Below are 27,745 nucleotides of genomic sequence, written 5' to 3' on the forward strand. Positions count from 1 at the left end.
TGTTGATACACTCTAGTTGTAGGTATCCAACGTAAAGGTTTTTTGATCGCTGTTCTGTCATTCTACTTAGATCGTCCACATGAGTTATGAACTATCAAACTACCCCCCTGTCTCACTCCTTCTTGTGTTATAAATGCCTTTGATCTCATGTTCTTACTTATTACGCAATTTCTTGTTTCGTTGTATAAACATTTGATAACACTTAATAGTTTATTGTTAACATTTCTGGCTTGTAGGCTTTTCCAGATTTATATTCGCGGTACTTTATCAAACGCTTTTTCCATATCTAAGAATGCCACGTATACTGCTTTAGATCTTGCCAATTTTTTCGAAATTATTTGTTTTAAAATAATTCTTCTTTCCTTCTGCCTTTCCGGAACCCGCTTTGCGTTTCTGTTAGGGTTGGTTCTACTTTTGATCCTAGTCTCTTTTCAACTACTTTCTCGAACAGTTTCCATGGTGTACATAGCAGTGATATTCCTCTATAATTGTTGCAGTTCTTGTTATCTCCTTTTTTGTGCAGTGGTAGTATTAAACCCATTTTCCAATTTTCCAGTATTTTTTCTTCTATCCATACCATATTGAAATTTTTTAACAATAATGTGGTCGCTTTTTCTCCCACATTTTTTACCATCTCAGCTGCAATCTTATCCTCACCTTTATTGCGGTAATTAATTCTGCTCTCTTTATAAGTTGTTCATTTGGTTCCGTCTCTTCTTGCTCTACCATTCGTTTACCTTCGTATTCTGTCTTTTTGCCCTTTATTCTATTTTCGGAATTGAGCAGTTTTGCAAAATATTCTCTCCAGTGCTCCATTATATCTGCTTCCGTTCTTAGTATTTCACCTGCTTCGTTTTTAATTGCCACACTCTATACTTTTTTATTGGCTCGAAGACCTTTCAGTACTCTGTAGAAAAGCTTTTGATTGATTTTGTTGTCTGACTCTAATTTATCTCCAAATTCCTTCCATTTTCCTTTTTTAGACTATATTACCATATTTTTCACTTTCGTTCTTTGTTCTTTGTAAAGTTCATAACTTCGCTGCGTTTTTTCCCCTAAATATGTTTTCCATTTTTCCTTTTTTATTTTTATCTGGGTTGTTGTTGCTTGTGTCCACCATACTGTCTGTTTTTTATTACTATTTTGTTTGTTTATCCCCTAAGCGTATGAATTAAGTATCGTACTTTTGCCATATTTCCTCTAAGTTCTTATTTACTAGAGTCTCTTAGAGATTTTCTAATTTATCGTTTATCATTTCCCTATATTTTTCTGCTATTATTTCGTGCTTCATTCTGTAAGACTTAATTACTATATTTGGCGTTTTTGCTTTACTTTCTTGATAACGGTTGGCATCTCTCTGAGTTCCCATTTTTGCCACAAGTAGGTAGTGGTCGCTGTTTATTTCAAACCCCCGATTTACTGCAACGTCATTTATTTTACCTCTGTTTTCTCTTCCTACTAGTATAATATTTTTTAACTGAAGATCTAAACCACCTTTTTTATAACTTAATAATAATATATTTTCCTTTAGTCCAGAGGTTTATACACTATTTATGCACTTTGAGAGTATATTTACAAAAACATTGTTACGACTTACCTTTAGGTACATCAAAAAAAGTAATATATTATAATCTTGTTCGGTGGCAATGACGACACATTGAATATTTCTTATTTACTTTTTATCCATCTCATTCCTTGTTCAACTTTATTTTTATTTTTACCTTAGGAGACAATGAAGAAAAATAACTAACTCTCATAAAGAACATTTTTATCGAAAAGTTTTCGATAAAGTATCTTTTTAGGTAATTTTCGACATCTTATCTGTAAACTTTTGCCTCGGGATAAAAAGTCACTCCTTAATTCCTTGGATACCATCTAATTTTTTTCCCAAATTCATTAAAAAAATCCCCCTTTTCAAATTCCTGCTATAAAATACCTATTATACAGTGTCGCTCGAGATGTCAGTTCTGTTACCTACGGCTGGGAGCCTTTTCGGATATTTCCGGTGTATTACTCACGGGTTTGGGAGTTATCGGATGTTTGCAGATATATTAGCCAAGGCTTTCGTTTGTTAATTCTGACGGTCAAGGTACGCATATAGTATGGAACACATTGTAAACTTCGTCAGTCACTCATTTATTAAGCACTCGCTCCGTTCGTGCCAAATAAACTAATATGGCGTTTATCAAACTTGTTGAGCAATATACAGTTAAATTTTTTTGAAGAATTTTTTTCAAGAAAACTTTCACAGGCTGATGAAAGATTATTCAAAAATATTCTGCATTCTACCTGCGTCGGTGGTTGATAAATCGAACTTGCTGACGTTTCGTTAATCATCCTGGAGAACTCACAACTGGCCCTGTTCACAAATTTGACCGTTACAAGAAAAATATGTTCCAGAAAAGCATTTTTCATTTCGGTTGAAAAGGTTTGATTCCAGATTCCCGAATTGCAATATATGTGAAAGAACCATGTCCAAGCGAACCAAAGAAATAGAACAAAAAATATACGACTACGACAAATAAATTCGTAAGCTGTTGCCGAAAATAATAATGAAACCGGACATTAAATCTCACTAAACCAAGCAATTTTAACCGCGACTCTGTCTTTCACCAATGTCTAAATCTGCGACAATGTTCATGTTCCTCTTTTAGCTCCGCATCTCTAAAACAGTGGATAAGTGAGTTTAGAATAGAATGTGAATTAGTTTCACTTAAGCTCTGAAGAAGCCATCAGGATGATTGGCGAAACATCAGCTAGTTTTATTTATAAAAAACCGATGCAGAAGGGATTTAGAAGATTTATAAATAGCCTTCTGAAGAAAATATTAATTTTGACAAATAACGAATGCTGCTCTCATCGCAGTTGTCTGTGTTCTTTATAATTTTATAAAAATTTAAAAAATCCTTATTTTTATTAAAACTAAAATAGTAACTTCTAATTATTAGTCCTAAATATTGCTCATATCTAACATTTGACCAACATTAAACATATACAACACGGTAATATCAAGTCTCAGTTGGCCCGTAAAATAAAATAATTGAAATGATATTAATTTCTAAATTAACAGTTTTTCTTAATTTGGTACAATAATTTTTTGATCTGCAAATAAGTCAACCGTCAAGAACTTAGAAAACAATTTTAAAAAATTATATTTAAATGTTAGTATTTATTTTGAATTATTAAGTTATAAAAAAGGTGGTTTAGATATTCATTTAAAAAATATTGATTGTTGAGGCACCCCTGAAATTAACACTTTTTATGCAGGCTTACGTCCAACCAGCGCCTGACTAACGTAAAAACCAGTATAATATTTCTGGCAAAGATATTACCTTTAAATCAATCAAAGAATTTCTTTCCGAAATTGGGCTTCGTAATAAAAAAAAACATCTGCACAAGGATATTAAGTTTAGAAAAGAGCTTTAAAAACTAACAAATCTACCAAAAACAAATACATTAAAATAAAAATATAGCACAGTTCGCAACAAAGTATTTTTCAAAATACAAGGAAAATATAAATCGCCTTATACCCGCTCGACTGTGCACAGTCGTATTAAAAAAGAGAAGCGTGTTCTGAAGACCATACCTATTTATATGTACTTTAATACACAAACAATGGGGCAACGCTGCTCCGCCGCTCAGACTTCTGCATAATAAATGAAAAATATTCATAAGGACGCTAGGATGCTGGAATGTAAAAGTTTTCCCGTGTATATTGGAAACTAGCAAGTTACCTTCTTCAATAAATAAACTGAACTAAACTAACAATTCAGTGAAAACTGCATTCGAGTGTCCATCTTCATCCCATCCCAAAATATCAATGCCAAATTATATTTAAAATCTAAATAAATTGTCATTATTTTTCTATGTCACGAGAGTCTTTTCAAGAATTAAAACAAATGGATTATGGTTTTTTAAATTTATTAATACATTCATACTCAAATAATTGACATACATTCTTCAATTCTCTCCAGAAACAAATTTAGATGTTCTCGTTTTAAATACTTTAAGGCTTCAGCGTAGTTGCCGGATTCCGCTTCTTCTAAAAGACTATCGAAACCAAAGCAGGAAGTCTGTAAGGAGATTCGTAGTATTAATCCCACTAAGCGTTTCCATGAGATACGATATACCTTGCATTGATCGAAACTGAGAATGTCATCTCCGGTAAGCAACTCGTTGAAAATGTGTTTGACTACCTGACCTATACCACATGAAATACATTCGACGTTGTAGTCCCAGAACATGGCAGCCAAAGCTTCCATATCGGTAAGAGCATTTGACACTATCCCGTCTAGCTTTTCGTTGTTCCAGAACTTCGTAATGGTCACCTAAAAAATACGTTTTAGTGTAATTATTTTTATTACAGTATATGATGCATGAAGATAGGGAAACGCCGCTTTAATCACTAGGTTGATTTCACACCAGAGGAGCGAGTATTTAATAAATTAGTGGATGTTACCTACGAGGTGCGTTCAAAAAGTAAGGTGACTTTTGCAATTGGGCGGCCTACGTGCATTCGATCTTCGGTATTTTTTTTTGTTATGTTGGTATACATGGTATACAGCACGTCAATAACTGATGAAAGTGTCTAAGAAGTGAAAAAAATGGTGTTGAAAAATCGTCGAATCACTATTACAGAAGTGGCTGAAGACGTCGTCATCTCTATTGGATCGTGCCATGAAATTTTTTACCGAAGTTTTGAGCACGAAACGTGTAGCAGCAAAATTTGTTCCGAAACTGCTTCATTTTGAACAAAAGGACCGTCGAAGAAACATCGCTCGACGTCAATGATGATACTGATATGTTCAAAAAGGTCATAACTGGTAGCCCAGTAGTCCCAATGCAAGAATCGCCAAGACCAAAAAAAGCACTTCAAGTTCGATCAAACGTCATTTGCTTACTGACGTGGCGTGGCACATCAAGATTTCTTACCAAAAGGTCGTAATGTCAATAAAGAGTCAGTTTCAATCAAGCTCTGAAGAAGCCAACAGGATGATTGGCGAAACCTTAGCTAGTTCGACTCAACACAAACTGACGCACAAGGAATAAAGAAAAAAAAGCAATACGAAGAAAACGTCCGGAATTGTGGGAAAAGAATTCATGGATTTTGAATCACCTGCTCCCTTATCGTTTCTTGTTTCTAACTTTTTGGCCAAAACCGCAATCATGCCTCAGCCACCATATGAAACTATATAACAAGGCCATGAATCTAGTCTTTCCTAAACAATTCTCTAATAAAACAAACAAAAATTTTAACACATTAACTTATCTTGGGCAACCAAGTGAAATTATAGCTAAAAAACTTAGAAGGCTAAATCGGAATATTGGTTTTAAATGTAATAGGACATTAGGATCTGTAATTAAAAATAATAAAACGAAAATACCTAAGTTATGTAAGTCGGAAGTATACAAATTAACATGTGGATCTTGTCCAAAAATATACATAGGTCAGACAGGTAGAGGTTTCAAGAAACGGATTCAAGAACACAAAAGTTCATTCTTGAATTCTAAAAATGACTCTAATTATAGTAATCATTTAATAGAAACAGGATATTCCTTCAATAACGATGTTAAAATATTACATAGTCAAGGCAAAAGCAAAAAACTTAACTTATTAGAAACAATAGAAATTAATAAACTGAAATTTACAAGTTTGCTACTAAACGATCAAACCGACTTAAATAATTCTCCCCTCTTAAACCCTTACATAAAGATTCTACCTACTGTATGGATAGTCTGTAAGCAGCCCTGTGATAGTTAGTTTAGAGATTCTTTCTCAAGTAGGTACAGTGTACCGAAACAATTGTCAAAGCAATAAACATGTGTGTGGTAATCTTAAAGCAAGTGTTTGTTTTTATTAAATTACGTATGTAATGGATTATCATCAAGTAACAGTCAACTCAATCAAATCACTGTTATATTTTCCCAATAGTGCCCCTCTCCTTTTTTCTTTCTTCACTTTCCAAGGTTCTCTTGGCAAACCCACTATATATTTATTCTATATAAATTCAGTTCATTGATTGCATATATGGTCAGGATATCTGCGATGTTTTGGTTCGTGGGGTTGCATAGAAGCAACAATTTTGGATGTTGCGTTGTGTGGAATAAAAGCTGAATAACCTCTTAGTCTGTTTTTAATATGCACAACTCTTTCTGATCCGCTTTTAGGAATGGAAATGCATCGACCGACATTTTTGGTGCCATTTCGTCTTTTACCTTAGAATGTCTGAACGTCAATAGTGCTGAAAGGGTCTCGAACTTCCACTTTTCGATGTTGAACGCCGTGTTTATGTTGAGAGTGATGTTTCTGATTTCAAACCTATAACGAAAAACACAAATAGACGTTTTTTTGTAGAATTGGGCAATGCTCACTTCATTTTTCCTTCACCATAAAGAGGAACCTCATTAAATAGTCCAATGTCTAAATAGTAATCCTGAATTTCAATTCCTAATTTGTCGACGGATAAATCATCCAATCGAAATGTAATGTATCCATTCTCGGACAGCAAGTTAACGTTCTTTATATCGAGGTTTAGGGTATCGAAACCGTAGATATTTGTACCTCCCGCAATAAATTCACCTGCACTGAAGTATTGAAAAACTTCTATATCACAAAGGACATCAATACTGATAGCTATACTTACAAGTCTGCGTTGTTCAAAATATCCAGGTCCAAAGGAATATCCCCTAAGCTGATCGTTTCCGCATTCTTAAGACTCAGCGTTAGGTACTTAATAGCGATCTTGAGCAAATCTGAAATATGCAACTAGGACATTACCACCCTTAAGTCGTTGTGGATAATTAAATCTATTAGTTATAAGGCGATTTAAAACGTACATATGTTGACGAACGCAAAATTTGAGTATCTATAATTTTTCTTTGTTAAAAACAACACATGAAGGTGTGATCGGGATATGATTGTATTGTGTTTCTAAAGTGAGTGACACTAACCATTAAGTATAGTTACATCGGCTGCAACCGTTGATCCAGTGCCCAAGAGGATGATGAAAATATGTAGCACGTTCACTTTAAAAACCATTTTTCAGTTACATAGACCAACTAAAATCAGGTGTTGTTTTCACCTGGATGTCAAACGAGATTGATAAGAAACCACTTGAGCTTGCCTAATCGGGTATCGGTTGATTTCGTATACCTAAATTATGGATTATATTTAATCAATGCCCAAAAAATTGATAAATTAATTATTTTCATACGAAATGGTAGCTGCTATTTTGCAGTTGATTTGTTGAAAGTAAAATTCCAAAGTAGTAGGGAGGCTCTTTATTTTTTAAGTGAAAACTTTAAATTCACAATTATTTTATAGAGGCACAGTGTTCAAATAAATCCATACCGGACACTCTATTTGAGAAGTGATGCTGGCGGTTGAGGACTATCCCTACAACTATTGTGTTCACAAGTAGTTCTCGCTGTATGTTATATTAAACCTTGTAGATGTGGCGACAATGTGTCAATAAAACATACCTATTAACTTTTATATTGTTTAATAATTAAAATAATAATTATTTTAATTCATAATCCGTTTTTGGCAAATTATCGATAAATGTGATATGCATATCGCGGCATTAAGTTTTATCTATTATCCATGCACGACCATTAAAAATCGACTTATACATGATACGATCACATATTTTATAACTTCGTATCGAAATTCTCTTCGGGAATGTAATCCTCTTTTAATTCCCAAGAATTTCGAGCAATGTCTTTCAGGTGGTGGGTCATCGTTTTGCCCGTTTCCAGAACCATCTTGTGGAAGTGTCCATTAGGCACTTGCAGGAGTGTGTGCGGGTGATCGAATTCTAAGAGTTGTCCAAAACCCATCACCAACACTTTATCCGAATCCATTATGGTGTTTAGCCTATGGGCGATCGTTAGGACAGTGCAGTCTTTGAACTTTTTTCGTATTGTGCTCTGAATGAGACCATCGGTTCTAAAAGACACAAACTTTTTAATTATAATATTATAATCAATGTACGTGATCATTATTTATAGGCTTCCCCAGAATTGATATTGGCACAATACCAGAGCTTCATGTAAAAGTAAATGAAATTAAAGCTGTAAGTTAATATTGTTAATAACCTTTAACACTTACTTGGCATCGACATTTGCTGTAGCTTCGTCCAACACCAAAATTTTGTTGTTTCGTAACAATGCTCGCGCCAAACACAAAAGTTGTCTTTGACCCAAACTGAAATTGCTGCCACCTTCTGATACTTGGAAGTTGAGAGAATCCACTAGATCTTTCAGTTCTACCTGAGTGTAGATACATACATTGCTATTGCAAGTCTGCAAGTGTTCTTTTCATACCTCTTCTAAAACTTCCCACAGTTTGCTATCCTGAAACTCGTCGAACGGATCCAAATTGTACCTCAAAGTGGCCGAAAACAACACTGGTTCCTGTGGAATGATCGAAATCTTTTTCCTCAAATCGTTCAACCCTACAGTTTGAGTATCAATGTCGTCGATTAAAATTTGACCTTCGAGTGGAGCAAGCCTAAACAGGGCACTAATTAAGGAGGATTTACCGGCGCCGGTACGACCAACGATACCAACCTAAAAAAATCGTTCCAAATTTTTTAATTCTCGTGCTACATTATACAGACTGGTCACTTTTACATTCCATTGAGATATTCGATACAGTAAGTAAATAACAGAATAAATTTGTTCACTGAAATTCCATTTTGGGAAGAATCCCCAAAATTGACCAGATATCGTGATATCTGAAATTCTTAACAGTTTTCCAAAAAATACCCATTATATTAATTTTCGGTTGTTAATAATGTCCCATTTTTAGATATTCTCATTAATTAAAAATCATCGGTTCTCAACGGTTTTCAGGACCCAAAAATTTTGATCTTCTTTCAAATAATTTTCACATTATAAAATCCCATAACCCCCCAAACAAAAAGAATCCGAAAGCACCCCCCCCCCCTGCCACTTTGGTATTTCTTTACATTCAAAATATTACTGACTACATAATGCATCAGTTTTTCTACCAAAGAAATATCCGAGAATCTATAGAAATCCCTAAACCACCAACCAATGTTTACGGCTACCCAGGTCTTTACCTTTGACCAATATTAGGCTCATTGATCGGAGACAATATGTTAGTTTTTAGCTCCGCCTTCCTCAAAAAATATATAAACAGATACAGAGTAGAATGCAAGACAATTTCTGAAGGAGCGAATAGGATGATTGGCAAAGTGTCAGCAAGTCGGAAGAATCCAGAAAATGTGCAAAATTTTCAGCTTCGTTCTAATAATTTTGGGAGGTCGCAAGCGACATTTTGTATTATGTATCAGCAAATGTGGTTACCAAAATTGAAAGAAAATAAACAAAATCAATTGTAATAAGCATGCAGTATAAGTTTTAGGGCGGATTGGGATGCCTCAGCTGTGTTCCAAAAAACCTTTTCTTTTTTTGGTAAAGCTTTCATTATTTACGGACCGTCAAATATTTATTTTTGATTATGGAAACAAAAAAAGCCACAGATTTTATTAGAAATACTTTTTGAGATCCGAGGTAGGCAAAGGTTGGATTTTTGCTTCTAAAAAGGTCATTTAAAAATTTTCCAGTCTCTTCTCTAGCACATTGCCTATAGACCTCATCGTTTCGTCACATTCTCCGAAGCTCCCCCTAAATTGTCAGAAATTATCCCAAATTATCCAAATTGTGCTAAAATATTTTGGAGTTCACCTGATATTCCCTATTCTTGTACACCAAAATTCCCCTATGCGATTTGTCAATCATATCAATATCTATGAATAATAGATAATTTTTGATATTGATAAGACACAACTTATTTTTATAGGCATAGATGCCATAACCGATGAAAATTTACAAATTGCATTCTCTGCTGACGATACAAATTTATTAATGTAAAGGAAAATGCCAGCGAAGCTTTAGATAACGCAATACTGGTTTTCCATAATACCAACAATTGGTTCTACCAAAATACGCTAATATTAGGTAACTTTTGAAATTTAGTTGAAGTTAGAGTTATTAACTAGTTTTGGTTTGTACATTTTTGAGTTTAATATTTATATGGTTACGGTATCAGAAATGTAAATTTCTCTTATCCGATACATCGATTGACGATTACAAAGAAAGGTGCATACTACATGTGCATAAAACTTTTTAAAAACCTGTGGCTTTCCTTAAAATAAAAGCCTTCATTTTCTTTTGTGGTGTTATTACATATTTCTAAATGCTTACCAAATATAATATGTATCAAATTTGTATTAAAAAAGGATTATTATTAGATATACCTTTTCACCAGGTTCAATTTTGAAATTTAACTTTTTAAGCACAGGAGGCTCTCCGGATGCGTAATTCAGGCTCAAATCTCGAAACTCAATTCTTCCTTTGCCGGGCCATGGCTTTTCGGGTAGGTTCTCTGCAATTAATAGGTGTTTAACTTCGAACCGACGTGAACCAAGTACAAAAGTCAACCTTTGGGCGTTTCAAATGGCCCCTCCGTGTCGAGTTTGGTATACTGCATAACTCTCTCGACACTCGTGAGTTGATTGACTACGTCTGCGGTTTGTCTCATACCGTACTGAAGCATTCCCGTTAGTATTAAAGACTGGGAAATCGCTAGGCCTACCAAGCTTCCGTTTTGGTCAAGCAGATTATCTGAAAACCAAACGAGGATACCATGGGTGTGAAACTGCCACGTAGGCGAGTACTTACAGTCTGCGGAAACGACAAATCCAAAAGTTACACAGGCGACAAATATCACACAAATTATATCAAGCCATAGTCCGAAGGAAACAGTGCACATTATAGTGAGAAACCAAGCTGAGGTGTGGACATTCTACAAAGGTTTCTTTAGTTACTGCAATGCTTTTTCGCCATATTAAGTAAGGTGAGGTGCCAGAGTTTACAACAAAATTATTCTTTTGAATGAAAAAAAAAAAACACACACACACGAATAACTGGTTCAAAAAATACAAATTCAAAAAGAACGAAGCATTGGTTCTTTTCTTGTTTTTTCGTATGCCTCTGGGCCCAGTTATCCATTGAAATTGGACCTTCTGGACCACGCCGATAAGGCTTGTTAGTAATATGAAGGGAGTCGTTTGAAGAGTCCGGGCCTAATTCCGAAATTTTCCCAACTATGACAATAAAACAGGATGCTTACGTTACAAATATACAAATTCAAATATTATTATCGGGTACTTGGAGTTGCGAAATAAGCTGATTTCATTTTAGAACACTGCAGGTAAGGCCACTCACTCAAGTCGGTAAACATTATATTTATATTTTGTTGCTTTATTTCGTAAAGGCGTCGATAGTTTAAAAACAATATTTTTTTTACCTAAGATTCTTCCCGAGTCTCTTAAAACTTCATCCTTTCATCGTGCCTCTTAAAACATTTAACCCCGAAACTTGGGGCGTCACCATTTTGGAAAAAGATGAACTTTAGCTATTTGGTGTAACTAGCACCAAGCTCTTTTTGCCAATAAAATCTTGTTTACTTTACAACTCATGTTTACAGAATTCTACAAGGCTAAACCACCAAAAAACCTTATCATTAAGCATTCGTAATACATATTCTTTAACATGAAGTAGGAAAACAGACTAAAATACTCTCAGTTTTGGTTTTTTTCTGTTTTTTTACTTTTATACCTTCAGGAATGCAGGATTATATTTCAAACAATTCAACTGATAGGCATACAAATTGCTTACTAAACGCAACTGAAATTCAAATCCAGTAACATTATGATTTTTGACTGATTGTTTTGTATTTAAAGATAAATATAAAATAAAAAATGAAAAATATTTTAACATACTTGTTTTCCAAGTAATTATCATTTGCATTATCAAGGCGAATACAGAATAGAGAGGTCGAAACCACTGTAATTTTCCTATTATTAAAGATAAATAATGAGAATTCAAAAAACTAACCGTTGGTAAAGGACATGCAACGAAAAACGCTGCATCAAATAAGGCAAAGAAGATAATTGTTTTACCGAAACTTAAAAGTTTAAAACGCTTTACATATTTCTTTAATTTTGTAAACAAGTTAGCAAGCCTGCTAGCCGAAAATAAACTTCAAGGGTTGTCAAACTAATTCAAGAACTTATTTATTGTGGAGAATGTTTTTTGAGTGATTTACCTGGTGTTCGTCGAACTCTTTAATTAACGTTGACTCCAACTGGGAGGCCCTTATGGTCGTCAGACCCGCCAGGCTCGATGTTACGTGCGAAAATACTGGCGATTTTGCTAAAAATTGCAACGTTATTTTGCATACTATATACAAACTGTCTCGAACCAGGAAACATCGCGAATTTGAGTTTCCTACCTATGCCCTCCAAATGCTTAATGTCTTTCGCGCTGGCCACGTACCAGGATCTAATTTTTAAAAATATCGCTCCCAAAAGTATCATAGCAATGACCATGTAGTAGTTGGAAATCGTTACGTTGATTAAAATACCCGCCATCACGAGTATTATCTGAAACAGTTATAGTCGTTACAGAACATTGACAAATATAATTCATATTTATAAAAGACGTGTCTCAGAAATTTATAGAAATAAACTTGTTTTTCAAATTCTGATTCAAATTTAAAAACGATTTATTTCCATTACATCAAAAACACATACATAGCTACATAGGATAAAACAAATATAATATTAAAATATTATCACACTCAAAAATATCATTTAAGTTAACTATCTTTTCCCAGAAATCTATTTGGACAGTGCAAATAGTGCAGTGATTACAAAGTTTTATAGGCATGACTGGGCTAGATTGGCCACAATGAATAATTTATGCCTATTCATTTTCTTATCAAAATTAGGTCCTAATTGTTTACTTAGGTTCAAATTTTTAACTGTTTTGACTTTTACATGGTGAAAATTCGTTTGACACGTTAGATAGGAACACAAAATTATTCGGCTTTTCAGGAGAATATGTTTATTTAATCTATCATAGCTGTTTCGACCACAAAGTGTGGGGAATTATCTAAATCTACTTTTTGACCCAGAATATAAAATTTGAAAAATGTCTTCAAAATTGTGTTCTTTGAATTTAAGTATTACACTCTTAATGTATGCTCTCTAATCTGTTTGTCAAACATAAACTTACAGGAGTTCAAAAAATGTGCTCGGTTCCTTAGCTGAATTAATTAAATTAGTAAAAAGAAATTATTTAGGCCCGTTTTGTAATTTTGAGGTATTCCCAATTGAATAATAATAATATTAATAATAATAATAATAATAACAATAATAATAATGCCTTCATTTTTCTTATTGCAGCCAATACATAAAAGAAAAGTGTAATTGGAGTAGCGAAGTCTAGCTTGAACCTACTCATATTCAATCACACTGGTATTGAGAAAATAAGAAATGTTGAAAGAAAGATAAAAAGTAAAACAAGGAGTAACAGTGCGATCTTACTAGTGCCATGAAAAGAAAACCTACAGGTATACAGTTTTATACCTCAGATCTAAAGCAATCCTTGAACTTTTCCTTGAATATACATAGTCGCCTCATGATGATGAGTTCCCAATCTAAGCTAATTAGAATTTGAATATGAAGCAGTTTCAATCCGTAACAAAATCTGTTTTGTAAATTTTGGAGGCTTTCTCTGTCTTGCCGAAGAAGTGCCGGCCAGCATTACACACTGCAGAGTTGTTAACGTGAAGTTTGTGTGCAAGGGAGATGTCACTTCCAATCTTTAGATCATGATTTATTTGATATTCTGCAGTGTCGAGACTCGTGGTTTAAAAATTGAAATATAGTTGAAAGTCATGTGCAAATTGACGAGAGGTGGGATAATTAACCTAATGAGGTGCAAAGCGAGAACAATAAAAGTCCCACAACACTACCCTGGGAAACACTTCGAACCACATCCAAGAAATTAGAATATGCGTTGAAATACTTTTCGACTCCTAGCATGTAAGAAATTTCGTAAAATGCTCAGCTAAAATCAAGAAGGACTAGATTTGTCTTCACCTGCGGCACATATATCATCAGATACTTTTGTGCTACGTTGAGCTCTATAACCGAATTGCGTAGAACGAATTATAGCATTCTACAAAGAATATTCGCTCAACTGTGTGCGTATAACTTCCTCTAGGATTTTAGATAGAACCGGTAGAAGACAATAGGAGTAAAATGAGAAAGCTCAGGGTCACTGTTCTTAGCTACTGGCATAACACTGGCCAACTTCAAGCCACTGCAAAACTTGCAGCAGCATATACAATAATTAATTATGTAAGTGATGATCTAATAGATAAGGGGTTGTATTTTCATAATATATAGTTCAAGTCCATTAAATCCTTTAGCATTAGAGCGTAGATGTGAAAACTGAAAGTGATTATTAACATAATTTGAAACATTATTGATATAGTGGTTAATGTATGTATTGTTGACTGGCCTATTAACCACGAAGAAACCATTAAACTCATTAGGAGTGCCAAAAGCAAGAGAAACATTGAGATATGAATACTAATCCAACGCAAGGTGCGGAAAAATTCCTTAGGATTAACATGAAATTGGTGATTTAAAATTCAAGGCGTATTTTTCGTTTCAAATCAATGTTGTAACCAGATTTCTAAGGATTTTATATTCTTTCCATGGACCAAAAGTTTTTTTATATTTTCGATGTGCAGTCGCATCATATATTTAATATTAGAAGTTTTCCACGGTGTAGTTGGTTTAGTTATACCAGAGCATACATAATTTGGTCTGAAATTGAAACTTGAATTGAAGCCACCCTAACTACTTTCGCATACCTGGATAGCGTCTATCAACACTCGGGGTAGAGCCTCATCTATCGCTCCCATATCCTTGGAGAATCTGTTGAGCACTCTGCCGCTGGGATTAATGTCGAAGAACCTCATCGGAGTCTTAAGCAGACAGTGAAACATCTTACTGTGGATGTGTTTGGACGCCAACATAGCTACCTTATAGAAACAAAATGAACGCGCTATGGTTACGACTACAGCGCCTATTATGAGACACGCGTAGATGTAAATCGCGATGTTTGTTTTAAAGAGGATTTGCGTTTGTCCGTTACTTTCAACTCTATCGAACAGATCGCTAGAGTCGAATACGCTTCTTTCCATGGGTTGTCTTTCGACGTAGGTATAGTGGGTCAAATCTGGCATACGAACGTCGGATAAGTTGAACACTTCAACTTGTTCCAGCGGAATTTGCCCAACAATGGGCTTGGAATCGTTCAAATGTCTGATTTCTTCCTGGTTTGTCCTGGGGCGGTGACGATTACAGTTTAAATCACCGAGACTGTTTAGCGTCTTCTTACCAATAAGCTACCCAATAGTCGGCTCCGGTACAAATCGCTTGAGCCAAGATTAAGACGAAAAACATGGCCACGACGAAAAATTCATTCCCGACTGCTTTAAAATATTCTTTGAGGGAACCTCCCTCGTAAACACCAGTCTCTTGATTTTCGTCCTTGATTGTTTGATCGATCGATGATTCGGATAGACTCTGAAAAAAGCCCGTGATTTTGCTATTTTACTATATGTAACTGAAATAACAAAAATTAAGTGAAGGTAACTTAACTAAGCCAAAGTATAATTTAGTAGAATCAGACAAGCACAAGGATCACTGAAGTATCATTTTCACATGAGTTTAATCTGCAGGCGTAATATATAGAGAAAAGTACCCGTATGGAAGCTTTCCTGGAACGTATACCTTCCATTGAATTCTCCCTGGACAATTTCCCCTTTTCATCATGCGATTCGTCTGCTGCGGCCAACAATTTGGTGAAATCTAAATCACTGCTTAAAAGCTCATTGAATGTTCCCATAGCCTCAATTCTACCCTAAATTGAAAGATCAATAAGAAAATGTATTGGACCTAGTGTGTAAGAAGCAGTTAGATTTTTACAAACCTCTTTCAGAACCACGATAATATCTGCTTTCTTTAAATACTGCAACTGATGGGTCACCAGAACTCTCGTTCTCCCTCTCAAGTATCTTACGATGCACTTGTCAAACAGATGCTTCCCAACATGCGTGTCAACCGCCGACAGAGGATCGTCTAGTAAAATCACGTCCGCGTCTCTGTAAATGGCTCTGGCTAAATTTATCCTCGCCCTCTGGCCACCGCTTAAGGAAACTCCGCGTTCACCCACCAGTGTTTTATCGCCTTAAAGTAAACGCGTCAGCAATCGAGAGGAACTGATCTGGAGGTTAGAAAGCCTACCGTGTGGAAACTGCTCGAAATCTTTTTCCAGTGCGCATCTATCTGCCACTTTTTTATATAAAGTAGCGTCGTACGGTTTACCGAACAAGATGTTTTTCCTCACGGAAGAAGCAAACAACCATGGCTCTTGCGAAGAGTACGAAACTGTCCCGCCTAGTTGGACTTTTCCAGATTCGGGAGAGATTTCACCTAGAAGCAACTACACCAAAGTTAAAAACGTTTAGAGTGGTACTTCAATCAGCTTACACACAAAATCTGTGGTTGTTTTGTAACCATTGACGATCCCCTGATGATTAGTTATTAATTATTAACGAATATGAAGTTTATCCCTATCGGCGCAGATGATGTTTAGTCCGAAAAAGTTATTTTTAAATATCGGCACTTTTTGGAAATTCAATTCGTTCAAGCATCCAGGAGGAGAAATTATTTAGGTGTCATAATTCACTCACTTGAAGCAAAGAAGATTTTCCAGCACCAACAGGTCCGATGACGGCGCATAGACTTCCTTTTGGGACGAGCAAATTAAAGTTTTTCAGCACGGGCGTGCCGGGAACCCAAGAGGCCGTGACGTTTGACACTCTAATCTCATTTTCCGGTAGTTCTTCCACCACCGATACCTGTTTTTCGTCCAGAACTAGTACGTCCTCGAGTCGTTTCACCGAAACCCATGCTTCTGCACCCAGACTGATAGCCATGGGAAAAAATATCGCCATGGCGGCTGTATAGACAATCGATAAATAAGCAGCGGATTTTTTTCCTCCCCTTGTTGTTACCCTGAAGGATGTTGAAAAATTGGGCCATCGAAAAGACCTTGTCAGCCGTGATGTTGTGTCCCAAGAGTACGTAACAAACAACCGTCAGGAACAATGTACTCCTCTCTATGAAAACCATGCAGCTCAGCATAAATCCTCTGACGTACGAAGCGCTAGTCAGCACCTTAATCTCTCTGGCCCTCAAGTATTTGATTATCTGCTCTAATGGCTTTTCCCAGGCGTACATCTTAATTACTTGTATTCCTGAGATAATTTCGCTCATCAACTTTACTCGTTGATCGGTTCTCTGAGCTACCTTTAGGCGAAGAGTCGAGGTAAGTTTACTAAGATATGCTAAAAGTGTTAGCTCAGGTAACGTAAAGGCGATTGGATAACAGGAAAACTTTACCTTGCACGGGCAGCGTGCAAAGTGCCATAGACAAGATCCCAGCCAGGGATGATATTCCGACTTCCTGCCAGATAAAATAAGACACTAGTATTACTTGGAAGGGCATGATCCAGAGATAGTGCAAAAATACAGCCACAAAATCGAATCTTTGAACATCGTTGGATAATAAATTTATAACTTGACCAGCTGCTGTTTGGCCTTGGGATCTTTTGTTTAGTCTCATAATCTGTAAGTAAACAGCCAGTAGGAAATGTGTTTACCCATCTGGCGTAATAAATTACGTTTGGGTTGGTGTTTACCTTTCTGTAAATCAGAGATGAAACGGCGATCCTCACCCTCATCCCTTCGCAAGATTGTCCGTAATTGGTGTGATGCATGAAGAAGATCATTATGCCTGATATTGCGATGAGAGTGCCCGACGATGCGTACATCCATGTTCGATCTCTAGTGACGCCAGGTTGAAACTGGGTAATTACTTGAGACAGAACCAGTGGTTGTGGTGACCTGTTAAGTTGCATGATTCATCTGCGGAGAAGTTTACTATACTCCTTACCTTAGAAGTATATTCGAAATAAAAACAAGTGCCCCGTATTTCATGTAATGCCAGAAGAAAGTATTGGATAGTGCCCTTAACAAACTGGGCCTCGTTCCCTTTTCCTTTGCCCTTTTGGCTTCTTCGTTCCAGTGTAGCTCCAGTTTGTTTCCCAAGTATTGAGATTCATCGCAGTCGAGCGTTTTATAGAGATCGTCCAGTTTTAATTCCCTTCTTGTACCTGTGTAATAAAGTTTGACTACCCATCTGCAAAAAAAAACATTACTTAACACATGCCAGTGATATTAGAATGAGAATAAAATATATCATTTTAGGCAAAACATATCACCCCATTTTTAAATTAAATTTATGTTTTTGCAAATGATACTGTAGAATTTATAGGTTTCTTATATTACTTATACTTTAACCTCAAGATCTCAGTAATAGTATATTATGCAACAAGTGCGGTAAGCATTTGACTTCGAGTTTATTTGACACGAGCGGAGGGCAGCAGAGCGAGTTTTTAATAAACGAATGAGTTAAAAAATTTACGGAACGTGTTGCATACTATACTTTTTCTACGACCGTTAGTTTTTGGGCACATTTTTGCAAAAAAACACGAATACATTCACTGATATGACTGTCAGAATTGACAAACGTCAAAATTCAAAGCGTGGGACATATCTCCGAAAACATCCGATTGCTCCCAAACCCGTGCGGTAAAATCCCGGAAATGTCCGAAGTGGCTTTGATCCGTGGGAAACGAAACTGGCGTGGTAAAGTGGCAATTCCCGCATGCTAGATCGGTGCGTAATTAGGTATTTTACAGACGGGAGTAGAAAAATATTATTTCTCTATGCTCTAACAAATACTACAAATTTTTGCCGTGTATGAACATTTCCAAGAAGGGTTTTATTATTTTTTTAATTTTTATCTAGAGTTTTAAGTATGATTTTTCCTCACTTCTTAGATTATACTTGCTACTCAGAAAATAAATATTATTCAAATTACAACATTTTTTTTTTTAGAGAAGTAGGTGTCGTATTAATACAATATATTAATTTGCTGTCAAGTATCATTTATCCTTCCCGCAATTAAGGTTTAGTAACGAATATATTAGTGTTTTATGATAATACATTATCAAGAATACTTAAGTTACGAGTTTGTTTAGGCACGAGCGAACGGGTTTATTTTTGAGGTCATTAGGTTTTTGGTATATCTTTGCAAAATATTCACTGAATAAAGTGCGACCTGACCATCCAAAGTGACAAACGCCAAAATACGATATCTTCCAAACCCGCGACTAAAGTACCTAACCAAAAACAAGTTTTAGCGCAGCTGACGTCTTAAAGCGTCAGCCTGATGCATATTTTAGGATTTGAAATTAACCCAGGAATTCCGTATTTTGCTCAATAAAAAAGTAGGTAATTGTTATAATTTTTAATATTATATAACACGTTAATATCAGCAAATGTTTGTTGTTAGATAATAAGTATCTCGTGGACCTTTGTTAAAAGTTAAAAGTTTTAAGTATTACGCAAATATCTATACAAAAAATAGATCCAAAAGTAACTTTGAAATGGATAAATAGTTATAAAATTCAAAAGTATTTCGACAGTGGAGATTCTATTCTTGAAATTTGTAATAATAAAGGGCCTTTATTCGGTATGACGAGAAATTTTGAAAAGAATAGAAAAAATGGACAAATTGTTAGTAAAATCCAGAAAAATCCGTAGCAGTTCCTTGTTTACGTATACTTACATAATCTTTTAAATATTTTCACGTATAATTATCAAAACAAGTATCCTAAATTTTAGTAAACTTATAATAACATTTATCGTTTATCAGTTTTTGTGTAATAAGGCGAAAGGCACTGACATGACGCACCATTTTATAATAACTTCGATTACTGCAGTATATAAGGCGATTCGTGTTGAGTTTTGTTAGTTTAAAGTTCTGGACAAATAATCTAAAAAAATTAGGAATTTGGATGTCAGATATGATATTTCATGGACATTATCGGAAACTCACATTTACCCGAAACTTATGGCAATTCTGAAATTACAAATGTAACACCCCATATTTTATTATAGGTTCAGATTCTACACAAAATTAGGTGTAATTGACTTTTGTTCCTTTATAAGATCTATCTACATCTATTCCTAATGTTTTTGAAAAAAACTTACTTCTGAAGTAAAGTAAAGAAAATTCATATACACGTAGGCTCGGAAATGCTTATTTTCGAAAATTTTCCAAAAGAGTTGGGTTTGTTTGTAGATTGTTTGCGATGGCCAAAAGTACAGGTATTTCGAAATTTAAAAACCACAAGAACAAAAGATAATCTTAAGAATGGAGGAAGGGTGTCAAGGGCACGAAAGTAGACTCAGATTCAAGTAGAGCAAGTAGAAGTACTTTAAATAAAAAACAGATCAGAAAAATAATTCTATTTGCATATTTTATAGGGATGAATATCTTTTAAAGAATACGTGGAATAATTGGAGTTTTTCTTTGCAGGAAATGCTGTTGAAATATTATTTTTAAATAAGAAAGTACTTAATTCCCTTTTTTTCTGACCTATGTATTACCGCACATTTCATGGGCAAAGTCGTCCATAATAGAGAAAATTAAGCATGAAATAGACATTTCATAAACTAAAGTAAAATGAATTTTTAGTATGAATAGCTTTTCATTTTCTTGCTTTTTCTGGAAAACTAAAAAAAAAGTAAAGTTGTGCGTTCCAGGGAAACTCTCCCTCCCTCCCTCTTTTTTTCGTAACGTGCTGCGTTTTCCAGCGAAAAAAAAAACGTAAAATTCGCAAAACATATTTCTGTGTATACTGGATGTTTTGATAGAAAAATAATAATAAAATAATAAAATTGAATCTTAATTATCTAATGACATTTTTGGGAGTAACTGGTTTCAATCTTAATTACATATTTTAGGGATGAAGGACCCAAACCAAGAAAAAAGAACAAAGAAAAGAATAAAGACAAAAATTCTAAAAATTAAAACAGAAGAGTCAATAATAGACAATCACATTTCAGATGACCAGAAGAAAAAGACAGACAATCTTTTGTGTAGTAAAAAATAAATTATTACTATGTTTGGAGCAAACCCTTGAGCCATGAAAATAGTTCAAAACTTTTAGAAACGAAGAGGTATTTCTTTTATATGCTATTTACTAGTTGCACCAGACAGAAATAAAACCGAGCCCCATACGTACGCGAAAAATAATTTCGAAATTATATTAGCTTTCCTCCTCGGATTTTCCAATTTTAGCTCAAACGCGGCATCCATTAATCCAAAATTTAGAAACTGCACCCACTAAAATCTTCTCAAAACTTCAAAAGCACCCGTCGTGCCCCTCCGACCGAAATTACTCTCTGATTTGACCTCGACGACTATTAACACGATTATAAAGAAAAACCATCCTTTTAAATTGTAAAAGTTATTGTTGTACGTAAAAACAACGGCATTCTTATCGTCCCTAAGTAAATTTACCGAAGCAGAGGCGTATTCGATGGAATACTTAAAAAAATATGTTGAACATAATTGTAAAACATTTGGTACTCTGAACATCGACCCAATACGAGATTCTCCTTTAATGATAGATAGATCTTATTGGTTGAAGATGTCCGGCAAGCGATAAATCGATACTGAAAGTATTACACGTGGAAGGAACGAGTGCAGCTGAAGCCAGGCCAAAGGAATGATATCTAAAACTTTGAATGCCATTTAAACACGTTCCAGATATGATAGTTTCCGTACACATAGCATATACTTAATTGCATGCTAAATTGCGTCTTTAACCTTAACCATTGGCTTTGTTTACAATTCTTGTATATAAATGAGCTTTGATAAATTTAAATGACCTCTATCGGAAAATAAATCAAAAATTGCATGAAAAAAGAAAATAAAAATTCCATCCCATTAGCACTGCACAAATTTGAAAATTAAAATGGAATGTGATTACTTTTTCTTTTGTTATCAATGTATAACAGCGATTGTTGTTCATTTTAAAGGAGAAATTCCCATTCTCCTTAACATAGAACAATAATTATATTTATGGCGAATGCGCCGGACTTACCAAAGCCCGTTATAGCAATTTTTGGTGAAATTTTTAATATCGTTTCCTTGCGAACCGAACTGAAAGCCCTTATTGGTATATCCACTCCCAATTAACAATTTGTTTGAAATTTGGCTGTGACCGATAAAGGTTAGATGGCTAAATCGAAAACACAACAGAAATCTAAAAGGGTTTTATTTTCTTGGCCGAACGGCGGAAAACGAAAATTTGACGTACTCTCAAAAAATTAGGATTAGTTTAAACAAAATATAAAATATAAGTGCAAAATATAAAATACCAATTGTAGTTTATCAGATTTTTTTAATGTTAAAACTTATTTTATTAACTTTAGGATTTACCTTTTGATATAAGCTAATTACGAAATGTTTTCGATCGATAGAAAAAGCTTATCAAGAATGAATTAAAGTTCTAAAACATTTACACTGTTTTTTTGCATAAATGAAATACCGTGCAACAGCTTGAACATTCTTTTGATGTTGATGCATAATTTAAGTCTAAATCTTTTGCTGCACTTCATTCAGTTTGATCCATAATTAATATAATAAATATCTATAATGTTCGTGAAAAACAATTTAATTGAAAATTGACAATTTCAAGGCAACATATTTATAAAAATCATATCAACTTCCTTTATTTCCGAGTCCTTCATACTTAGATATAAAATAACGATTTTATTTCATTGATTTTATAATATCTGCAATGAAAAATAACGTTTTTTTTTCATTCATTTTGAATAAAAATAAATTGTGAAAAATTTTGAAAGAAATACTTTGCATATCTAGTTTCTTTTTTGTCATTAGAAATTAATTTATATTTTCATGTTATTTTTACTTTTATATAATTTTATTTACTTGATCTCAGAATAATCAGCGCTTCTCTATAATTGTAATCATATTCAATTATTATTATATTTGTTATTACATTACTCTCATTCACGAAACTCGCCTTTTCCTCGTATGTAAATTAGTGTGACCCTAATTTAGGAACGATTCCAATCTTTGAAACTGAAATTCGGAATTTATCGGAAACTATAATTGCAATTTATATGAACCTTATGATATAACATTTAACTTTATTAAGAAATTAGGTAGTGCTAATTATATAATTAATTATATTTTCGTTCATAATTTTTCTTTTGGTTAATTAAAGTTAATGAAAAGTACTTTTTTTAAAACTTTTGGGATATCAACACGAAGAGCTACTAAAAATTTTTGTAAATTTTACTTAAACTTTTACTCGAATATCAAATCACAAAAAAAATCAGATTAATTGAATTGCAAAAGCCATTCCATTTAACAATTGTAAGATATTTTTAAAACTAATACCCAGGACTTGAATGAACTTGAAAATCGGACCATCTAAACACAAATTTAGTACGGTGTTGATTTGACCTGTCAGTATCAAGCCAAATCCGTATGAAAAAAGTTCATAAATGTCTCATCGTTTCTTGTTGTTTATCATCTGGTTTGCATGAATTTTTTACTTCTATGCTCAATTATTTTGAAGGCATGAAGTTTTTTCGTCCTGTTTTGTCATAATAATTTTGTCTTTGTCAAGTAGTAAATGTGGTTTTAACGAATATTTCTTTAGAATTTTTTATATGTTTTCAGTGATCTTTTGAATGTAAGGAAGGACAACAGTGGCACGTGTGGGATTGCGCTCTGACTCATTTTCTTTGGAAGTGTGTGGTGGTGAAGTGTATTTTCGTCTGAGGCAATGTTCATGCCCCTCCATTAGCTCCGCCTCCCTCAAACAGTATGTAAGCAAGTACAGTGTAGAATGCGAGCCAGTTCCTTTTAAGCACTAAAAAAGCCAGCAGGATGATTGCCGATTTAGCAACAACCACAGCAGGAGGAATCCAAAAAATCTGTAAATAGTATTTGGCATATTGATAAGAATACTAAAGTATGTACATTAGACTTTTAAAATAGGAAATATCGGTAAAAATATTTATACATAAAATAAAGTATTTTCAGTCTCGCAGTAAAATCATTGCCAAATGTAAAATAAATCGTACTTTTTGTTCGAGATAGGAAAATGCTTAAGTATTATCTAATGTTAATTAATTTAATTAATAAGTAATTAATAGTATTGAGCTTTTGATAGACTGCAACACGACAAACTTTTTAAAAGGTGTGGGATAGAATTATTGAAAATTTGTACTGGAATCAAAAGGCCGTAGTGAAAATTAGACCGCTTCTCAACGATAAGTTCCAGAGGGGGGAGCGGCAGGGTTGCGTTCTCTTGTTTCGGTTGTTCAATCTATATTCCTACGAAACTTTTAATTAAGCCATCAGCGATAGCATGTCAGCATTGATCATAAATTGAAAAACTGTTAATAACATCAGATCACACTTTAACGTAAACGTAAACATAAACTAATTATATGATCATTAATAAACATGTCTCACATCAGAATGATGACATTTATTTGGAGGGAGCACCTCTGAAACGAGTTGAAAAGGTGAGGTATTTCGGCAGTAACATCAGCAATAGATTGGACTAGTGTTGAGACTGTTGAATGTTGACCAAGGGTCAACATTCAACAGTCTCTTTTATTTATACTTTATTTATTTGTTTATTCGTCCTTAGAAAAATTAGGGAGAACTTAGACCAAAATGCCCTAATGACAGTATATTATGCTTTATTTCATTCCCACATATCATAGGGCACAATATTATGGGGAAACTCTGTCAATGCTGTTCAAATATTCAGGATAATGAGACTGCCCTGTATCTATATTCTCCACAATCTTTTAGAAATTAGTTATCCAACACGTGCAAAAAATCTTATAAGAGTTCCAAAGCATAGACTTGTTCCACCAGACAAAAATTCTTTAAACATTTTTATAAATTCTTATCTACAAAAATCTGGGATGCATTTTCGGGCAATGGCGAATAGTTGTTCGGCACAATCAAGTTATTTCATTGAGTTAAATACAGCTATTCAAGTTATTTTGTTTACCTTAGATGTCGAGAAAACATAAAAGCACAACTATCAAATGTTCTTGGACAGCAGAAAATATGCTGTCTACAATAAATGCTGTTTAAAATGGTAGAGGCCTGAGAGTTTCTGCACGATGCTTTGATGTGCCTGTAACAATCCTTTACGCAAGAGTTAAAAAGGGAAGATACGGCAAGCCAAGGATGGGGGTTCGTATCATATTCTCTGAAGAACAAGGTCCGGAGATTTCTGACCATTTGTTACAATTATCCCAAATCTCTTACGGTCTTACACTAATACAATTGAGACGAGCTGCTTTTTTATATATGGATCTATGCATTTATCAATAGGCATCCCGAACTCCGCTTTAGAAAACCAGAAGCGACAAGTATTAATAATAATAATAATTCAAGACTTTAACGAAGAAGAAATCAACAGATCAACGTCGATGAAACAAGAATCACTACCGTTAACAGACCGCCTCGAATCATTGCGAAAAAATGGCAAAAGCAATTTGGAGCTATAACTAGTGGGGAAAGAGGAAAAAATATTACAGTGTTTTGTTGTATGAGTGCGAGTGGTTCATTTACCCCACCTTTATTTATTTTACCCTAGAATGAAGATGGAATGAAGATAGCACAGGCTCTATTTACACATATACTAAGAGCTTTTGGATGAAATATTTTTCCAAAACAAATAACACTACAAAATACAATCCTGTTCTTTTGACTCTCGACAATCACAGAAGTCACATTCAGCCACTGGAATTGCCTTTTTATTGATCCCTTAAAAAAGCGTACAAAAATAAGGAATGTGACTTATTCTTAAAATCGAGGCCATATGAGATTTTGATTACTGATGTTAACGGTATATTTACTAAAGCCTATATTTCAGTCTCTGCTGCAGAAAAAGTCACAAAGGTTTTTGAAAAGCCTGGGATTTTTCCTATTAATCGTGGTGTATTTCGTAAGGAGGACTTTTATGTTTCCCTGAATTCAGTTGAACCAATCACAGAAGAACTGATAGTGGCGAGTATTGAATATTTTCTACCTTTGCCGAAAAAGGCCCAGGAGAACACAAATAACTCAAAATAACAAAGACGATGCTCAAAACAAAAATCAGAAATCCTTACGTCTACGCCTTTGAAATCGGTATTGGAAGAGAAACAAAAGAAAAAGATGATAAAAGAAGACAAAGAGAAAAGAGGCAAAAAAGTACATAAGAAAGATAAGTATATACAAAAAAAAAACGGTCATTCGACAAGTGTTTAACTCGTCTAATAGTGAAGATAAAGATGATATAAATGAGAAAAACCTTTGTGACGATGACGAATTGGATGATATGGATTTAGAACATATGGAGCCAGAACAAAATGAAGGAGAAGAGTGTCTGGTGTACTGGACTGTTCCAATTATTAGAATGTACTTTAAAAAAAATTTGGGTGAGCCACATTAAAACACATGATTGTGCTATCAATAGTTTCAAAGTTACGATTTTTTTTCTTAAGTGTTACCCCTCTCTCCCCTACTAAAAATCAGCTGAGAACACTTTGATCATATCATGAGTCATCTTGAGAAAAAAAAACTGTTTATATACTGTTATATACTGCTTATAGTGGTCAGCCTGATACCCAACTATCGCTGACCGGTCGCGGCATCATAAGAAGAAAAATTTCCAGGAAATTTCTATATAGAGCTGATGCATGATGCTATTTTATAGTAATAAGAGTATTATTAATTTTTCCACAACCTGTGTAAAGGGCGGTGACGGTCTCCCATGTGCAGGAAACACTGCTTTCGATGCCTCTTTGCATACATATACTTCCCTACAAAAGCTAGTTTCTAAAACACCCTTTGTATTTGATCGAAAATCTGCGAATCCTTCCACGAAATACGTATCGAAAACCGCCATCGTCACCACGATTCTCGGCACTAACCGAGAAGAAAAAAAAATTTCGGTTCCCGTCTACTTCGTTTTTTCTTCTTTGGCCCCAAAGACTGCGGAACAGTGCGAAATTCCGCCGCGACCGTATTTTTACGGATGTGCAGCGTTTGCAATCATGTTGTCAAATTGCGGGGCAATGCCGGTTGACAGCCTATCAGCGATCGGTGAAATATTCACTGTTTAAAATTCAGTTTCGGCCCCCAAAGGTCGAGCCGAATGTTCGTCTCTCGCATACACAATGCGCGTTCAGACGCGATCGTTTGTTTTTCCAGAGCGCGCTACGTTTCTTTGGAGAATCGGCGAGTTCGTAATCCGCCGCCGCCTACGATATAATTGAGTCCTACAATCTGCGAGAAATTTACAAGATCCTAGCTACCGCAGCAAGACTCCTAACAGCATTCGTACATTATAAAACACGTTTTGTGTCATTTTTAATTAATGGTGACTATTTAACAGAATTGTAGTCTATTTCAAAAAAGAGTAGAGTAATAAAATGAGAGATTTCATCCAGTTCCGCCCATTTTCGGTGTCCATAGCCCATAGCAATGAAGCAATGAAATTGTGTGCTATGGAGGAAAATAATTGAGAAATATAAAGCAATACTGTAGATAGCAGAAGAAAATCTTTTATCTTTATAAGACGTGGATAAAGGTTATATGTTAGAGTACTAAAATTATAGCAAATTATAGCATAATTGTCTTCCATATTGGACGTGAAGAGTGATTTTTTAAACTAAGGTTTGCTGATCTCTCAGATTTTGAAGACCATTATAGCAAAATGATAGAATATCTGCAGCTTCAGTAGCAATGCAAGATATCATTCCCGATATCATACTCACAAGTTCATCTTAAGCACCAACAATATTGAATTTGAAAATAA

General features: G+C 34.6%; 2 protein-coding genes across 3 annotated transcripts; both read right to left on the reverse strand.

Annotated features, from left to right (window-relative positions):
• Nucleotides 1-3,914: 3,914 nt before the first annotated feature.
• Nucleotides 3,915-7,080, reverse strand: LOC132696778 (uncharacterized). The gene is made up of 6 exons (XM_060661792.1): nucleotides 6,952-7,080; nucleotides 6,645-6,753; nucleotides 6,373-6,585; nucleotides 6,217-6,319; nucleotides 4,131-4,328; nucleotides 3,915-4,073 (listed from the first exon to the last, which is right to left on the reverse strand). Exons 1-6 carry the CDS (start codon nucleotides 7,037-7,039, stop codon nucleotides 3,939-3,941), a joined length of 846 nt encoding a protein of 281 aa, XP_060517775.1. The 5' UTR covers nucleotides 7,040-7,080; the 3' UTR covers nucleotides 3,915-3,938.
• Nucleotides 7,081-7,545: 465 nt separating this feature from the next.
• On the reverse strand, nucleotides 7,546-21,288 carry LOC132696551 (probable multidrug resistance-associated protein lethal(2)03659). 2 transcript variants are annotated; one of them, XM_060661438.1, is made up of 19 exons: nucleotides 21,116-21,288; nucleotides 17,914-18,159; nucleotides 17,660-17,864; nucleotides 17,361-17,586; nucleotides 16,973-17,305; nucleotides 16,649-16,917; nucleotides 16,200-16,398; nucleotides 15,886-16,142; nucleotides 15,658-15,816; nucleotides 15,292-15,479; nucleotides 14,762-15,236; nucleotides 12,326-12,476; nucleotides 12,140-12,246; nucleotides 10,711-10,834; nucleotides 10,471-10,653; nucleotides 10,287-10,414; nucleotides 8,326-8,571; nucleotides 8,111-8,271; nucleotides 7,546-7,948 (listed from the first exon to the last, which is right to left on the reverse strand). In XM_060661438.1, the coding sequence occupies exons 1-19, from the start codon at nucleotides 21,187-21,189 to the stop codon at nucleotides 7,651-7,653; spliced, it is 4,029 nt and encodes a 1,342-aa protein (XP_060517421.1). In that variant the 5' UTR covers nucleotides 21,190-21,288; the 3' UTR covers nucleotides 7,546-7,650. The 2 variants fall into 2 exon arrangements, with proteins under 2 accessions (XP_060517421.1, XP_060517420.1); XM_060661437.1 differs by having other exon boundaries at nucleotides 10,471-10,834.
• Between the last annotated feature and the right edge of the window lie 6,457 nt (nucleotides 21,289-27,745).

The sequence above is a fragment of the Cylas formicarius genome, unplaced genomic scaffold (genome assembly GCF_029955315.1).
Source record: "Cylas formicarius isolate icCylForm1 unplaced genomic scaffold, icCylForm1.1 PGA_scaffold_1__22_contigs__length_36826433, whole genome shotgun sequence".
Taxonomy (NCBI): Eukaryota; Metazoa; Arthropoda; class Insecta; order Coleoptera; family Brentidae; genus Cylas; species Cylas formicarius.

What these genes read in the sequence shown, in the direction of transcription:
- LOC132696551 (XM_060661437.1), bottom strand. Translation starts at nt 21,189, where the DNA reads ATGGATGCCGCGTTTGAGCTAAAATTGGAAAATCCGAGGAGGAAAGCT. An exon ending in ATTTCGAAATTATTTTTCGC is followed by an intron (nt 18,160 to 21,115) that starts GTACGTATGGGG and finishes TTTTTTTTGCAG; the next exon opens with ATGGGTAGTCAAACTTTATT. An exon ending in ATTTTTCAACATCCTTCAGG is followed by an intron (nt 16,918 to 16,972) that starts GTAACAACAAGG and finishes TTGTCTATACAG; the next exon opens with CCGCCATGGCGATATTTTTT.
- LOC132696778 (XM_060661792.1), bottom strand. Translation starts at nt 7,039, where the DNA reads ATGGTTTTTAAAGTGAACGTGCTACATATTTTCATCATCCTCTTGGGC. An exon ending in ATTTTGAACAACGCAGACTT is followed by an intron (nt 6,586 to 6,644) that starts GTAAGTATAGCT and finishes TCAATACTTCAG; the next exon opens with TGCAGGTGAATTTATTGCGG. An exon ending in TCAGTTTCGATCAATGCAAG is followed by an intron (nt 4,074 to 4,130) that starts GTATATCGTATC and finishes ATCTCCTTACAG; the next exon opens with ACTTCCTGCTTTGGTTTCGA.